At 38.0% G+C, this 16,688-nt stretch overlaps 1 protein-coding gene across 1 annotated transcript; it reads right to left on the minus strand.

Moving 5' to 3' along the window:
* Positions 1 to 1,183: 1,183 nt before the first annotated feature.
* Positions 1,184 to 14,285, minus strand: mmp2 (matrix metallopeptidase 2). Its single transcript, NM_001104879.1, is given in 13 exon segments — positions 1,184 to 2,225; positions 4,478 to 4,587; positions 5,252 to 5,411; positions 5,696 to 5,832; positions 9,309 to 9,435; positions 9,549 to 9,704; positions 9,867 to 10,040; positions 10,741 to 10,914; positions 11,519 to 11,692; positions 11,862 to 11,990; positions 12,439 to 12,587; positions 13,675 to 13,901; positions 14,034 to 14,285. Coding segments are annotated over 13 exon segments (1,974 nt in total). The 5' UTR covers positions 14,187 to 14,285; the 3' UTR covers positions 1,184 to 2,121.
* Between the last annotated feature and the right edge of the window lie 2,403 nt (positions 14,286 to 16,688).

Genomic DNA, 16,688 nt, shown 5'->3' on the forward strand with positions numbered 1-16,688 from the left:
TAACAGAAAAGGTTTGATGAACTTCATGAATTATTATTGTTATTAGTCAAGGTATTGATTTATATTGTTGTTTCATATGTTTGAAATAAACTAATACTGACCACTTTTAATCTCCCTGTCCTAATAAATAAATGCTCAAAAACTGTCTTTTATTTGAAGATTTTTTTTTGCAGATTTGTTACTGATGAACATCAACATGAAAACTAAAAAAATTAAAAAAAATAAAAGTTTGGAGCAACAAAAAACTATTGAGAGAAAACTATTGATCATGCAAAGGGAATCATTATCATCTTCGTTTCTTGTGCTTTATATTTTTATTTACTTTGTTTATTTTTATACATTATGTGGGTATTTTTTGTGTGTAAAGTGCATGACTGCAACCCTCTTTTTACCTGTTTTAACAAATGTTCCCTAAACCATCTTCACCTTGTCCAAAACTCTGCATCAAGGCTTGTAATAGGAACAAACACACACTACTCTGTTGTCTGCTTTACATTGGTTACCTGTCAAATTTCGAATTGATTTTTAAATTCTACTTTTAGTTTTTAGTCTTGCATGGTCAAGCTCCGATGTATATATCTGACCTTTTCACCGCATACCCTTCGGTCGATCCTTGAGGTCTTCCAACCAAAATCTGTTGAGGGAAACTTGCTTTAAGACTAGAGGAGATCTCTCACTTCAAGCCGTTGCTCCTCATCTGTGGAACTCCCTCGTTGCGTCAGATTGACTCCGTCGAGTGTTTGAAATCTTAGGTCAATATTTTTTTATTCAGGAGAGCTTTTAGTTGATTTTAGTCCTTGCTTTACTACATTTTACTGTTTTATTATTATTATTATTGTATTTTATGACCTCTCTATGTTTTGATTTAAATTTAAGCTCCTTTTGTAAGGCACTTTGTGATTCATTTTGGGAAAAGTGCTATATAAATAAAGATATTCCATTCTATTCTATTTTATGTAGATGTCCTGATTATTGTATCATACTTTTTTCTCTTTGTTAAATTGCAGCCTTAAAACCTTCAGAACTTGTTTCCTTCATTGATGAACAATTTGATACAATGTTTTATATCAGATCAAGAACTTCAAATTTTCACAAGTTAAATAATTGTTTATCCTGTCAATAACTAAAAACAATTTTGATAAAAGTTCCTCTCTGTCTGCTTTGACAAATGATGTAAAGTTGATTATATTGATTATCTTTATTGATTACAGTAACAAAGTGCACAAGAGATAAAACAACAAAAAACATGAGTATATTCCAAGAAAGAAAACATAGAAAACATTAAGTAAACAACTTTACCCCAGTATTTTCGTCATAAATCCATAATGTACTAAACCTTTAGAGTCTTTTTGAGGCAACCTGTGCCATTAAACTGTACCATTAGTTAATACATCATGGAGATGCCATGGCAGTAAATGAACTTTCCATTGTGCAATTTTCTTGTGGACTTCAATGCAAAGTGCCAACCAAACGTAGAATAATGTGTGCCTGTGATTGCAACTTTCTGAAATCCCTTTCGGTAGCACATAGTCCTGTCAGACACAGTTACACAAAATCTAAAACACAATATCTATATGTAGGACTACATGCATAAAGCATTCTCTAAAAGCACCACTTTCGGTCACATTGTGCAAATTCATTATTGTAAATGTTTGCTCAACAATGAGAAAAGGAAATAAAAAAGACATACATAAAAACATTAAAAAAGAAATTTTAAAAATCTTTAGAGAACGTAAAGTCTTCATATTCATTAGGTAAGATATGAGCATGAATGGGCAAAACCCTGCACCACATTACAGTGCTGTGGTTAATGCAGTGTGGACATGCCTGATGTCTGACTTTCTAACAAGTATTTACAGAAAATAATGAAAAAAGGGGGAGAACATATTCAAAAATCGACATCAATGTAAAACATAAGCGTAAAAAAACCCAAAAGAAACACGACAAATATCCTGTTGCATATGTTAAGCTAATGAATATAGTCTTGAGTTGCCATTTGTTGAAAATATTGGTTATACAGAGCAGAGGAACATGTGTCCCAGAGAAGCTTGCTTAGAAAAGTGTGCACTGTGCCAACCTCAACTCGTGCGTGATGCAACAGTGAGGACTTCATGTTAATACTTAACATCCAAGCCAGTCTGTCTTTATTTCACCCAGCTTGACAATCTTTAGGGTGTTGTCTTCCAGTTTGAAATAGTGGTTTCCTTTGAAGAAATAGCTGTAATCTGTAATAATCAGAAAAATAAAAACATGTTAAATGTAATAATGTAATGTGTAAAATTGTGGCAGAATATTCCAAATGAGTCTGTCAAAAACTGTTCAATTGATTAATTTACCTGGACCCTTTATACTAATGCTTTATGAAACAAGTCAAATATCATAACAGGTGTCAAATAGGCATGGTTTCACTCTGTCTGGATATTCTTCGAATTCTTATGTTTGAACCCACTTTTTGGCATTTATAATCCTGAATGTTTAATTTCAAGTATATTTAGGCTATGTTTACAAAATAAAAGTTTGTTTCTATTCACGGGGTGAAAAAAAATGTCTTCACCTTGTTTTGAGCCACGGGATATGCATAATAGCCTTTGGAGATAATAAATTAATTTCATTGTTCAATTTGTTTTAGCATTTTGAAAACCCTGCAAAATAACGGTCCAAAGTTTGTGTGTAAAAGTCACAGAAAAGCTTCTGAAAAAAATCATAAAAGTGTTGGGAACTTAAATGTACAATCAGGGTCTGCTGAGGCAAAGTGGAGCCTCACATTCCCCAAAATATGCAAATGGAGTTTGGTACAGAGACACCTTTGTGGAAGGTCTCAAACTTGCTCTACATTCATGTGTGAGGAATGAGTAATTTGTGCTTACAGCACTGTGTGAACATTAAGAAGGCATTAATGGAAAAAACCCAAGTCAAAAGCCCATCCAGCCTCTGGACACACAGCTGACCCAGCTTTGAAAAACGGGTTTTATTTTTTAAGCGCTACTTAGAAATAATTTGCTATCTCATCTAAGGCGTTTAAAGGAGATGATTGTACTTTTGATTTCAATTTTTGGGGTTTAGTATTGGAGTCAGATGTTTACACAAAAGATACCCTTGGTATCAATGGTTTCGATTATCTTTATAATGTATATTGATTTATTTCCTAATCATGAAGACTGTGTGTGGGCTATTTAGCTATTTTGATTTTACTAAAGCTTAAATCTGCTCATTTTTAGGGATGCTGTCTATTGATTGGCAGCGGGGGGACACAAGGGGGCTTTCAACAGAACAGAGTAAAGTCTTTGTGCCATTCACACCCTTTATAATCATCACTTTTTACAGGTTTGTACAGTCAATAATTTAGACTACATTATGGAAATGAAACTTTGGGAAAAGTTTAAAGCCCAGTCCATTGAAATAATCCTCAAACGGATCTTAAATTGTCTTTATTTTACATAAATTTTATTCAGGATATTTATGGCTTTTTTGCCGAAAGTTGTAATTAATATGGAATATTGGCTGTGTTCAATTATTAGTATGATATCTCTATAACATGTTTATTGCATTTTTCTATATGGATTTGTTTATGTTTCCAAAATAAATATTAAAGGATAATAATACTATATTTTCTACTTATCCTTTCATGCATTTAAGCTGCAGTGTCCTATTCCAGAACATCCAAAAGGAAAAAAAAAAACTGCTGCTTATCTGCTCAAAACCAATTGAATAATTGACTCAGTAACAAGAAGCAGCTGTTCTCTCACTAACTGTTCTGTCTTCCATCACAATTGGCTCCAGAACCTTTTCCCTTTGCTGTTTAACATCTGCACATATCTGTGGAGTCAGCTCTTCGGAACATTTAGCCTCTGGCAAGGCGGCAACAGTGCTCCCCTACATATCAGACTTTATCTGTCAGAGAAAAAAGTTCCAGACAGGGCGCACTGACTTTTCCTTTAAAAAAGGGGAGAAAAAAAAAGCTCTGCCATCAGTAAACTAGCATGTATAACACAAACCACAACAATCAACACAACATAAAAAAGGTCAGAGAGATTTCTTTTCAGTTCTCTACAACATAAATAACTTTGGAAAAAGTTCCACCTCTGCTTCCATTAGGATTGCTATGACATTTGGACATGATGTTTTAAGGTTCCTAGATAAGAATGGTTGCTAAGACTAAATTCTGTTTATGCAGATGCAAATACATACTTAAATAGATTTACGATAGTATGCATAAAATAAAGTCAATGCAATGCTGTTGTCAATGTGTTTTGACAATGTGACAACAATCTTTTAACCTTCATTGTTCAAAATTGGTCATTTATGAGTGGAAATTTGTGTTGAATGATTTCTAGGAGCATAAGGATACAGTAAAAATCCCTTTTAGAATATAAAGTTTGCTTGTATTTTTGTTTAAATCTACAACTCTTAATGTAAACAAACTGTCAAGATCGACATATTTCTAGGAAAAAAATACACATTTAAAATGGTTTGTTACCAATGCCATTAAGACTGAAGGCAGAGTCAAGGTCATCTGGGATGCCATTCCAGGAATCAGCAATAAGTTTGGGAAAGCCAGGGTCCATGGTCTTTCTATCTTCATCATATCTGTCAGCATATAAAAATGACATAAATAATAGAGCAACACACCATAAGCCTAAAGCTATGTTCACACCGTCCTCAGTGAAAAGGCTGTGTAAACGCACGTAAATGTGCTTTTGGGCTTCAGAAACGTGTGTGGCAGGTTGAACTTTCACCAATCAAGGACTCGGACGTGACGTCCCTTTTAACCGTTTGAAATTGGTCATGGAGAAGAAATTAATAACTGAAGAAATTAATTCCCTGTACAGAATTATATGACACCAAGTCTTTCATATACACATCTAAACACACATTCTTGAATATGCGTCACATGCGTGGTTTTAACGTAGCATAATAATCTAAAAGACTTTGAATCATCAACATGAAAAAGCAGTTGCGTTCTACAGTACAGTTAAAGTTTCATCCATCCTCAAATTAATCCAGATTTGATACTATCAACAGCCAAAGGAAGCCTGTGTCAGAAAACAGTTTCAAAATAAAAGATGCATAGCAAGATTCACTATGCTGCTTGTTTTCCAAGTAGCGTTTTGTCATGGCAGCTTCTGATTGGTTCGATGCAGCTGATTCAGCTACAGCTGTGGTTAGGGTTTGAATCATGTAGAAACATGTAGACGGTTGTCCTCAGGACCTGAAATGATCCACCCTTACGTTCGAAGGTTTTAAAGCTCACCTCCAGAATTTGTCTCCAGAAAATAGGTAAGTCTTCCTGTTCCTTCGGAAGTTAAAAGCAGCGTCAATTCGCTGCACGTCATCGGGGAGGTCAAGGTTGGAGAGTCTTCTAGGATAGCCACTCTGCAGCTCATCAGCTCTGTAAACCCAAAACTGATTTCCTAGGAGAGAGGAGACCAAGCGTAAATTGATTACAAACCACTAACTACCATGGTGGAATATTTTCTACAGATGAAAAACACATATTACCGACATTTCTTCTGCTTTCAACATTTCAGAGAGAAAAAAAGGGCTGACCGAATGGTAAACATTTGCTAAACTAGTAAAGACAAATCTTTCAGTCTCACTGAAAGAGTGTAGTGTTTCAAAATTGAGACATTAGTTTTTCCAAATTACCAGGTTAGCATCTCCTTCAGTTTTTTTTTTTTTGGTATTTAATACATACCTGCGAAAAAGACAGTTTTTTCCTCCGCTGGGTTTTCATAGGCAGCATCTATCTTGGCAGGCAGATCTGGCCAGTAGGTGGCCACTAGCAAAGGGCCTTTGGGTTTGCTTCGGAAATTGACTGACCTGAACAGGAACCTGACAGGGGGAGAGAATGAGAATGCGTAAGGAACAGAGCAGAAGGGCTGCAGATGAAATCACAGACCGATGGAAAAAGGAGTAGAGAGGGTTGGAGGGAAGGCGGGGGTAACGTGTGTGTGTAAATATCTGTGTTGTAGAGGTTAGTGCTGGTGCTTTTCTGCTTCAGCCCGCCACAATGTCCTGATTCATAAGCATCTGGTTCTCGTTAGGACTAAGGTTGCAGACGCCAGCGGAATATGACCCATCTTGCCGGGATTTCCAATAAACAGCTGCGCAACAACAGCAGCAAAGTCCCCAAATCTTTTCCACTGACCTATTTTTTAACAAGAAAAATATCTGCTGGTAGCAAACATAAGTGCCATAACAATATAGAGCAAACCAGAACATACCTAGCAAACGTCCAAACACACAAAAAGAACCAAATATTTCATTTGTCAGGATTAAAATTTTGATGCAGACCTGCCAACTGAGAATCCAGGAAGTTAAATGTTTTAAATGTTTGTTTAGGGATCAGTCTGGAGAGATTATTTTCAGTCTCATGACAACATATAATAGCCATGTTGATTCCTGTGTTAAATATAGCAGTTTCACAATAGCTACTCTGTAGTTGCACACAAATAAAAACCATAATTTTCAACTGGTGTCATTCTTTAAGCACTTTAGAGCACAAGCTGTCTGGATCACTTCTATACACATGCACACAGTAAGAAACTTGATGAGGTATATTCACGTAAAATTACATGTAAATGTTACTTATGGATGCTTACATTTATTTTTAGAGCAGTGTACTTTAATGTTATTACCCAAAACAGACAAACTGGCATATATTTTTTTCTGTCTAAAGATACTGTATGGATTGATACTACATTTTGCAGAATACGGTTCAATCTACCCAGTACATTTGATCTGATGAAAATAGGCAGCGTCTGTCATGCACAAACAATATCCAGATGCTTTTCAAGTATTATTAAAGTCCTTTATATTATAATTTCCTCTTCTTTTCTTTTCACTCTCCTCATATCAGATAAAAACAAAAGAACACATGGTGTGCCAAAGGGCTGAGACAGAGAAAAATATTTAGGAAAGTGTTTTTCAACCACTTGTGATACTTTAGATAATTTATCTTTTTTTATTGTTTCTGTCATGTCCTTGTATATTGATTTTTGTGGACATATAAACCAAAGGTTTGTAAGGTTCATCATAGATGCAGTTCAACTGTGAAACAGAATGTAAGGAGATAATCTTCAGAAAATAAGAATTCATCTAAAAAAAAAAGCAGAACTTCTGTCCCTCACGGACATGCTAATTCTGCTTCAGCAAGCTCTTATTACTGTCAAACATTACATATAATAATGTCACCTGTTTGAACTGATTGTCTGTATAAAAGACACATGCTCACACCCTCAAACAGTCAGGTTGCAACATCTCCACCATGACCAAAGCCAAAGAGTCAAAGAGAACACCAGGAACAAGACTGTAGCTTGATCAAGACTGGGATGAACCGATCAACAATACAAGCAACTTGGTGAGAAGAGATCAACTGTTGGAGCAGTTATTGAAACATTGAATATATGCAAGATCACTGACCATCTACCTCCACCTGGGGCTCAATGCAAGATCTAACTTGGTGGGGCGTAAAAGATCTTGAGAACAATGAGAAAACAGCCCAGAACTACACGACAACACTGGTCAATGACCAGAAGAGAGCTGGGACCACAGTAACAAATGTTACTATTAGTAACACACAACGATGTTGTGTGCTTCAACTGCAGTGCTTCAAAGGTCTCCCTAAATAACACCAGTACATGTTCAGGCCCGTCTAAAGTTTGCCAGATACCATTTAGATTAACCATACGTGGTGTGGGAGAATGTCATGAGGGAGACCAAATTGGACCTTTTTGGTATAAACTCTTATCACTGTGTATGGAAGGGGATTTATGCTGAGTTGCATCCCAAAAACAACACATTGTTAAGCATGGGGTTAGAAACATCATGCTTTGAGGTTGCTTTTCTGCAAAGGGGACAGGACAACTGATCTGTATTAAGGAAATTATAAATTGAGTCAAGTGTGGTGAGAGTTAGGGCAAAAACGTCTTTCCATCGGTGAGAGCATAGAGAACTTGCATCTTTGAGCACAAAACCTTGCAAAAAAAAACATTACAAGGTTTTGGAATGTATTCAAACCTTAATCCAATAGAGAATCTATAGAACAATAGAAAATAAAGATACCGTATATATTTTTTACATATTTTTACTGCAGTCATTGTAGAATCCTTGACAGAATAATGTGTTTGTAGTATTTGAATGCTTTAATTTACTCAAAGCCATTTATTCATTGTGCCAAACTGTAACTCTTTGGTAAAATTTGTATTCTTTCCATCTTGATAAACATATTTCCAGATAAACTTCGGCATCAGCTATTTGTCGGTGCATAAGCATATGGCCTTATGTACCAGGGATACCAGTGATGAATCTAATAAGTATTACGCTTCTTTTACACAGACTCTATAATAGGCTTTTTCTAAAGCCCAGCGGTAGACCTACACTTTCGTACTTGACTCACTGTTGCATCTATTACTCACTGACTGCATCATGTTGGATTTTGCTCCATAACAGACATGCACTGGGTCAGCAGAAAGAGGGACAGCCCTCTTACAATGTGAAGAGTCAACTGATAGGATCACCTTAGGAGAGCACACATCTTTCAGTGAAGCTATAAAACGTTGCTCGTACCAAAACTTTGCTGCAACTATTGAGCAACTATTGAGGAATTCATTGAGCGAAAACAAGCCCATACACAAACCTATTACCGGTAAATCTTCTTTCTTTTGGGGTTGAAGGGAGGGGTCCTCAGTTCATGTCAATACAAGAAGTCTGAATTAGAATGACTTTCACATCAATGATACTGGATCTGCATACAACCAAAAGATTTCAACAGAGAGCTATCATGGTATTATTGGAACTGAGAAAGAAGATAGGACGATGGGTCGATGTGCAATGACTGCCGGTACTTAAGGTGAAACACTGTTAGACAAGACTTTTTAACCCTTTAACCACCACATGGATTTAACTGACAAGAGCAGACAAATGGCAATTTGTCAAACTAATATGTGTCTGTAATGGTTATTATGAAACCAAACAGATTTAGGCCACCATATTTTGGCTGCATAAAGTAATAAAACTAAAGTACACTATCCAATTTGGATGTTTGTGTTCCCGTGGCTCAGATAGAAAATTCATCTAAGCTTCATCCAGCACAGCTCCAGGGATTTGAACCAGCCTTTGCCTCACATTTCAAACTCCACAACCTGCCATTATATTTTAATCTGATGGATCCAACAATCTCAGAAGCTCAGAATATTTCACAGATATGCATGTCATCTTTTTGTCCTTTGATCTGGAACACACATGCTTCTTCAAAACAAAATCAGCATTTTCTGTTCCAAACATGAAGGCCGTTGTGAAACATTTACCTGTCTTTGAAGAAAAAGGTCTCTCCTCTGATTTGTGCAACAGCATCAAAGACAATTGACTCTTTACAGATGTCCATTGGAGTGACAGGACCTTGGGTTGGGGGCAAAGGCTTGTCTGTTGGCACACCTGTTATAAGAGTGATCAGAAGGGTATATTAAAAAAAATATTAAACACTAATTGTTTTTGGAGCCAAATAATTTTTAAAAAGCTATTTCTATTGATACTACATTGACTCTCACCATAAAGTTCTTGAATGCCTTGAATATCATCCTGAGGAAGTCTGAAGTCTTTGGTAAAAGTGTAAACTGGAGCCATCAATGCACCAGGGTCCTGAGAGTGCTCCAAACCAAGGGCATGACCAAATTCATGAGCTGCCACCAGGAACAAACTGTAACCTAAACATGTTTTCATAAGTTAGTATGAGTCATTTTTTGCATGTTAAAGGTTAAGCAAGTTTCCACAAACAAGCAACCAAAGCAACTTTAGCATGAGTAAAAAAAAAAAATCATATGTAAATAACATACAGAATAAGATCCTTCTGATTAGAGCCGCCATACCTTGGTCAGGACAGAAACCCCACTTCCTGTCATCATCATAGCTTTTGGTGGTGGCACACCACATCTTGCCATCGCTGCGCCCAGAGGTAGTGCAGGACTCATAAGTGTCTCCCAGAAAGGTGAACGGAAAGACACAGGGGGATCCCTCCCCATTTCCTCCCACTGTTGACATTGCTAGAACGCAAACAAATGTACTGAATCTGAGCATCAGTTTTGAAGTTTGGCAGATCATTAACAAATTCATTAAACAAAAATGTTAATCCAGTGCAACTCCATTTGCATTGTGCTGAAAAATGAGAACAGAACCATGAAAGCAGCTGGCACTGCACAAATAACATCAATAAATAATCCACTGAGCACATAACCAAACATTTGCCAAAAAGTGGGGGTTTCTGCAATGAAAAAAAAAATGTTTCCCCCACAAATCTGGCAACACAGTTCCTTCATGTGCTCCTTTTCAAAGATACTCCTCAAAGTTTTGTTAAGACACATTCCTGTTTGAAGAAATCCTCATTGATAATGCAACTCTGTCTATCTTATTCCCTTCTGTTTTTACCTCAACCCCCAAAACCAGCCCCACTGACAGAATGGAAAATAAGCTCCAACGCTCCACATTAAAATACTTTCACAGCTACTCAGCTGACCACAAGCAAACCCCCCAAAAAAAGGAAAAACAGCAGGAGAATTCCCTGCACAGCAGCAATGGGCACAGGACCATCGTAACATAGTATTATTTTTATATGTGTTAACTGAAAAAAATTGCAACAATGTGCAAACATTTACCAAAGCAAAGACCACCCAAGCTTTAGCCTCCACGACCGTTGGAGGATGGAGTGTTATGATAGCACACAAACACACAGATGACATTTAGTACCAGTTTCAGGGCAGAAGCCATAGGATGTGTCCCGGTCGTAGTCCTCAGTTGTGGCGCACCAGCGGTAACCATCATCTCTGCCCTCAGTGGTGCAGCTGTCATACTGTTTCCCCTGAAAGGTGAAGGGGAATTTACACGGAGCCCCATCTCCATTCCCTCCCAGGGTGAACAACACTGTGAAGGAAAGTTATACACATTTAAGCTTTCATAAGAACTTAATACTATAGCATGCATTATATTTTTAAAGATTCCAAAGGACACCAATGCAACACGACAACCTGTGGAAGACAGAATAGTTCAGAAAGCAAAAAAAAAAATTACCAAATTGATCAACAAAGTAAGCATATTCTGAAACAACAGGCCTCTCTCGTGTTCAGATTATTTAAAAAAAAAAATTACTACATTGTATCTTTGGCAGTTAGTTTAAGTAACATCAGGATAATTTTAGAGCTGCTTGCTGCAATGTAACTCAAACATAATGCTTCACAGTCCTCCATGTTGTAAAGTGGGGCAGCAACTTGGAAAGCAGATCTCCTGTAATCCACCCACAATGAAAACTAGTGTCCTGGCATGACCAGTCTACTTTCTTCCCATCCAACACCAAAACCACCGCTTTAAATACCACCATCATCTGATAGGAGACATTAATGAACAATTCTTCAAAATAAAAAACACAAAATGTTAACTAATTTAAATCTGAAATGTCAACAGGAAGCCATATGTTAGCAGACAATGAAATAGATTGGTTTGAGAAATTGGAAACAAAGTAAGAGCTTACACTCATGGGGACAGAAGCCGTATTTTCCATCTTCATCAAAGTTGTAGGTAGTGGAGCACCACAAAAAGCCGTCGTCGCGGCCCTGAGCCGTGCAGCTTTTGTACTCGGTTCCCATGAAGAGGAAGGGGAATTTACAGAACTCCCCATCAGCGTTTCCAAACTTGGCCTTGACCACTTGAAAAGAGAAAGCTAATCATTCACCATGAACTGTTTTGCCAAATAGTTTTTTAAAGCCTGGATTCAATTTCTCTACTCAGCCTCCAGATGGTTGCAGTTTTGTACAACTAAAGGTGAAGTTATGGCACCATATTTGGATTTTATCGGGGAAACATTTTCATTTTACCTTGGCCCTCTCCCAGAGTCCACTGCTCATCATCATCAAAGTGGGAGTCACCCCCGATTCCTCCCCCTGGGGCAAAGGCATGAGCCAACAGGCCATCCTTTCCATCAAAAGGGTAACCGTCTCCATGCTCTATTGATATGATGCAAGCATAAAAATAAAAATACATTTTGCAATAGTATGAAAATCCTTTTCTGATTTTGTGATGCTTGAATGATCTTTGTTTTGTAATTCCTGGATACTTTATTGTAGTTGACAAAAAAGTGGCAGAAAAACAGTGCTGCAAGCAATTATCTTTTTTTCTTTTTAGCTGAAATGACCTAAATAACAGAAATATTTACATTAATCATCTTTTTTCATCATTCTAAATCTTTTGGCGGCTGATGTTTTACCAGCTCACCTTCTGGTTGGTCATTTTTTGACTAAAAATATTATCTTTTTTAAGCAGCCAACAATTCCAAGTGGTTACATTTGTACATTGGACATTCTTGAGCACATTCAGCACTTGTTTCTATAAATAAGGCCAAATTTTGTTCCCATTTTTTTGTTGTTTCAGCCCATTTGCACAGGCATGGCATACCATTGCGACCAAAATTGATCATGATGTCTGCTTCTCCGTCCATGATGCGGGTGAAAGAGAGTGGCGTGACGTCGCTCCACACTTTAAAGGCTCTGTAGAAAGCGTCATTTATGACTTCTTCATCCAGGTCAGGACTGTATCCCAGGATTCTGCAAAGGTGAAAAGAACAGACCAAAACCAGAAGGGAAAGTTTAAAACGAAAGAGCCAAACTAACTTCTTTAAAGACCAAGAAAAGTCGTGTTTTTAATATGTTCTTGTAGAATATTCACACATGTTAAGAAAATTAGTCTAAAAATTGCATTGTTGTGTATTTCTTTATTCAAATCCGTGTGAATCAGGAGCAGATTGAAAATTGCTGCTCTGCTCCATTCTGATGCATCCACTTGGAGAAAAATAGAGCCACGTAGGTCTTTGTTTTCCACGTCTGGACCAAAACTTCATGGCTGGATTGCTCGCCATTTTTCTTGCACCGGTAATGTTAGGTTAGGGTTGTGAGGGGCTATAAATTAGAGGGAGAGAGTGTAAACAGATGGGTAATGGGAAGTTGGGGCAGGGTTGCTCCGCAGTTGCATCCACAACTAAGAGGCAAATTTCTAATGAATTACTGCTGCTCTGCAGAAACTATGTTCTAAAAAACGACACAGTTTTTTTCAATTTTGGCCAAAAATAGCTAAGTCGTAATTAGAAAACCTCATGGAATGCTTTTAAAATGGATCACAAAAGTGACAAAAAGCAAGCTTAATCTGTATGCATATTTCCTAAAATCTTGAAAACACAGATGGGCAATAAAACCGCAAGCCCATAATCTATCTTGTCTGCCTTCAAAGTCCTGTCCTGAAAAGCAGTCAAAACTGTAATTGTCCTTGACAGTCTCTCCTTTAAGCACAAAGGCAGACTGGCTGAAACAGTCAGGACACACAAACCCGCTTTTAAAAATAAATGGTGTTTATATTGTATTTTAAAAGAACAAAAGCAGGGGGGGCCTAACACATACTGTGTAGGAATGTTGTGGGGAGAAGGACATAAACTGGAAACCCCTTTACCCTTTATGGATGGGGGCGGGGTGAACTGGAAGTTACAAAAAGGGGGGTGGGGGTGTTTAGAAGAGGGGGGGGGGGGCAATTTACACCATCCTGAATACCTTGGTTTATGGGCATGACATGAAAGAAAAAAAAATGTTTAGTCATTTTTTCCATACACCGTGAGCAGAGGAGTTAGTGTTTCAGGATTCTGACCTGTAGGTGATGTCCTTCTTCTGCCATTTGGGTTTATTGTGGAAGAAGTTGTAATTTGCAACATCTGGAACTCCACAGCGGGGCTTTTTCATGATTGCCACAGTTTGAGCATCTATCTCTCCAGTTTCAGGCAGAGTGAAGAACTTCTGCATTGTCTTCAGGGTGTCTTTGAGCACCATGAGGTTGCAGCTGTCTTGTGGACATCCATAGAACTTATTCAGATAGTCCTACAAAATGAAGGAAGAACAATGGTCATGCATCCAGGTACTACAAATATTTAAACGTAATCATACGGCAATTCAGTTTTGCAGAAGTAATACCACAATGCATCACGTTTGAGGGAAAACAAACAAACTCACCAGAGCAACTTCTTTGTCTGTTTTGGGGGTGTCGTCACCGGGAAATCTTATTATTGGAGAAGGACGCGCATTTGAGAGCTGAAAGACGATGAAAAGAAGCACAAATACTTTTAAAACTATTCCACGACAACTTTTAACTATCGGGGTTGTCATTTTTACTCGGTTTAACGCTTAGCTCAGCTTGTACTGAAAGCTGCCGCCTGAGTTGCAGTAGTTCCCTCAGTCAGTCAGCTCGCCTCTGCTCCTCTGCAGGACTTCTCCTTTTTTTTTTCTCCTTTTTCTTAACGGGCTCCGAACTTCAGGAGTTCTGCTTACTCCAGCAATTTTCTCCTTTCCTCCTCCTCCTTCTGACTGCGCAGTCTCCTCCGCGCTGGCCAAGGGCTCTAAGAAGAACAACTTCTTTTTTCTGATCAGACTCAAATCGGACAGTTTGAGCAAAGAAAAGCCCAAATAGATAAATAAATAAAAGTACCTTGACGCTTTTTCTTACTTTGGCTGACATTCTGTAATCGGAAAAATATTTACTTTTCGTTTTCACTTTCAAAACAGAAGCATATCCATATCAATATTATTCGTAAATAATAATATTAAAAATAATGTGTAAGAGTTACACTTACTAACACATGCACCCAACAGTTTTACCGCTGTTATGTGACTCATATTATTCTCATGTGTCACGTTCTTATTGTTGACCCACCTTGTATCAAGGTAACCAACGACATCCGCCTGAACACTGATGATGGCAAAGTCACTGTCTTAATCCTGCTAGACCTGAGCGCTGCCTTTGATACTGTTGATCATGGGATCCTTTTGCACAGACTCCAAGACTGATCTCTGGATCTGCCCTAAGTTGGCTCAAGTCTTATCTGGAAGACAGGAAATACTTTGTTGAAATTGGGAGTTGTGTCTCAGACTACATGGCCTTGACTTGTGGTGTGCCCCAGGGATCGATCCTGGGACCCCTTCTGTTCAACCTTTACATGCTGCCACTAGGGCAGTTAATACGCAGCAATAACATATCTTATCACAACTATGCAGATGATACTCAGATCTATGTGTCACTGACAACAGGTGAATATGGGCCGGTGGATTCACTCAGCCACTGCCTCCAACAGATCAGTGCGTGGATGCAGAACAACTTTCTCCAGCTAAACTCAAACAAGACCGAAGTTATTATTTTTGGCCCACAGAAACAAAAAGAAAGTGTCAGCAGCTACCTTCATTCTCTGTCTCTAAAACCCTCAAATCAAGTCAGAAATCTAGGGGTAATCATGGACTCTGACCTGAACTTTAACAGCCATATCAAGTCAGTAACATCAGCGGCATTTTATCATCTGAAAAACATTGCCAAAATCAAAAACATAGTGTCAAAGCCAGACCTGGAGATACTTATTCATGCATTTGTCTCCAGTAGGTTAGACTACTGTAACGGCCTGCTCACCGGCCTCTCCAAACGAGCTGTAAAACAGCTTCAGTACATCCAGAATGCTGCTGCTCGAGTCCTGACCAGAACCAGGAAGTATGATCACATTAGTCCTGTGCTCAGGTCTCTGCACTGGCTCCCTGTACCTCAAAGAATAGACTTCAAAGCAGCTCTGCTTGTGTACAAGTCTCTCCATGGCCGAGCACCAAAGTACATCTCTGACATGTTAGTGCCATATGAACCATCTCGTACTCTGAGGACCTCAGGGGCCGGCCTCCTGTTGATGCCCAGAGTCAGAACTAAACAAGGGGAATCAGCGTTTCAATATTCTGCAGCTAAAATCTGGAACAGCCTCCCTGAAGTCGTAAGACAGGCCTCTTCTGTGTTCATGTTCAAATCTAGACTTAAAACATTTCTGTTTAGCCGTGTATATGACTGAAAGGTCCTACCTGCACTTTTCTTTCCTTTTCTTCCTTTATTTTTAAATCAATTTTCAATATTTTTTTTTTCTTTTCTTTTAAAGTAAATTTTACGTTGATTATTTCTATGATGTATTGTGATTTTAATGCATTTTTCTGTTTTGTGAAGCACCTTGAATTACTTTGTGTACGAATTGTGCTATACAAATAAACTTGCCTTGCCTTGCCTTGCCTTGACCCACAGAGTAGCAATAGTTTATCCATTTTCTTACATACTCCTGCACGTTAAATGCTGCAATTACACCATTCTCTTTTAAGTAGAACTGTCTTATTTCAAACATAATACATAATAAATTTACTGTTTTCTGTTTCAGTGGAATCACTGATGTTTACATAATTGAGTAGCAACTGGCGGCAGCTGTCAGGAATTGCATGCAGCTATCACCATTGAGCAGCAACGACAGGATTATTGCACACTGAAAGGGGCTTCCTTTCTGTTTATCTGAATAAAATCATTGTGAACAAAAAGAGAGAAGCTACAGCGACCCCTAGCTGCAGACATTAACATTAGATAAAGTAGCCAGTTTGCTGCACAGTAGTAGTTGTGGTGCTATGTTGACCTCTGGTGGCAGATTGCTACAAGTGTTCAGCGGGTGCCAAACCACTAACATCAATTTTCAAAAATCATTGGGGTTTTTTTCTGAAAACAAATGTTTGTGTCATATTCCGACGGAGAAGTAGGGATACCATAAAAAAAACAACACATCAATTATTATATCATCAAACATCAGCTAAACTTGGCTACCTTTTGGT

This window comes from Oryzias latipes, chromosome 3, assembly GCF_002234675.1.
Source record: "Oryzias latipes chromosome 3, ASM223467v1".
Lineage (NCBI taxonomy): Eukaryota > Metazoa > Chordata > Actinopteri > Beloniformes > Adrianichthyidae > Oryzias > Oryzias latipes.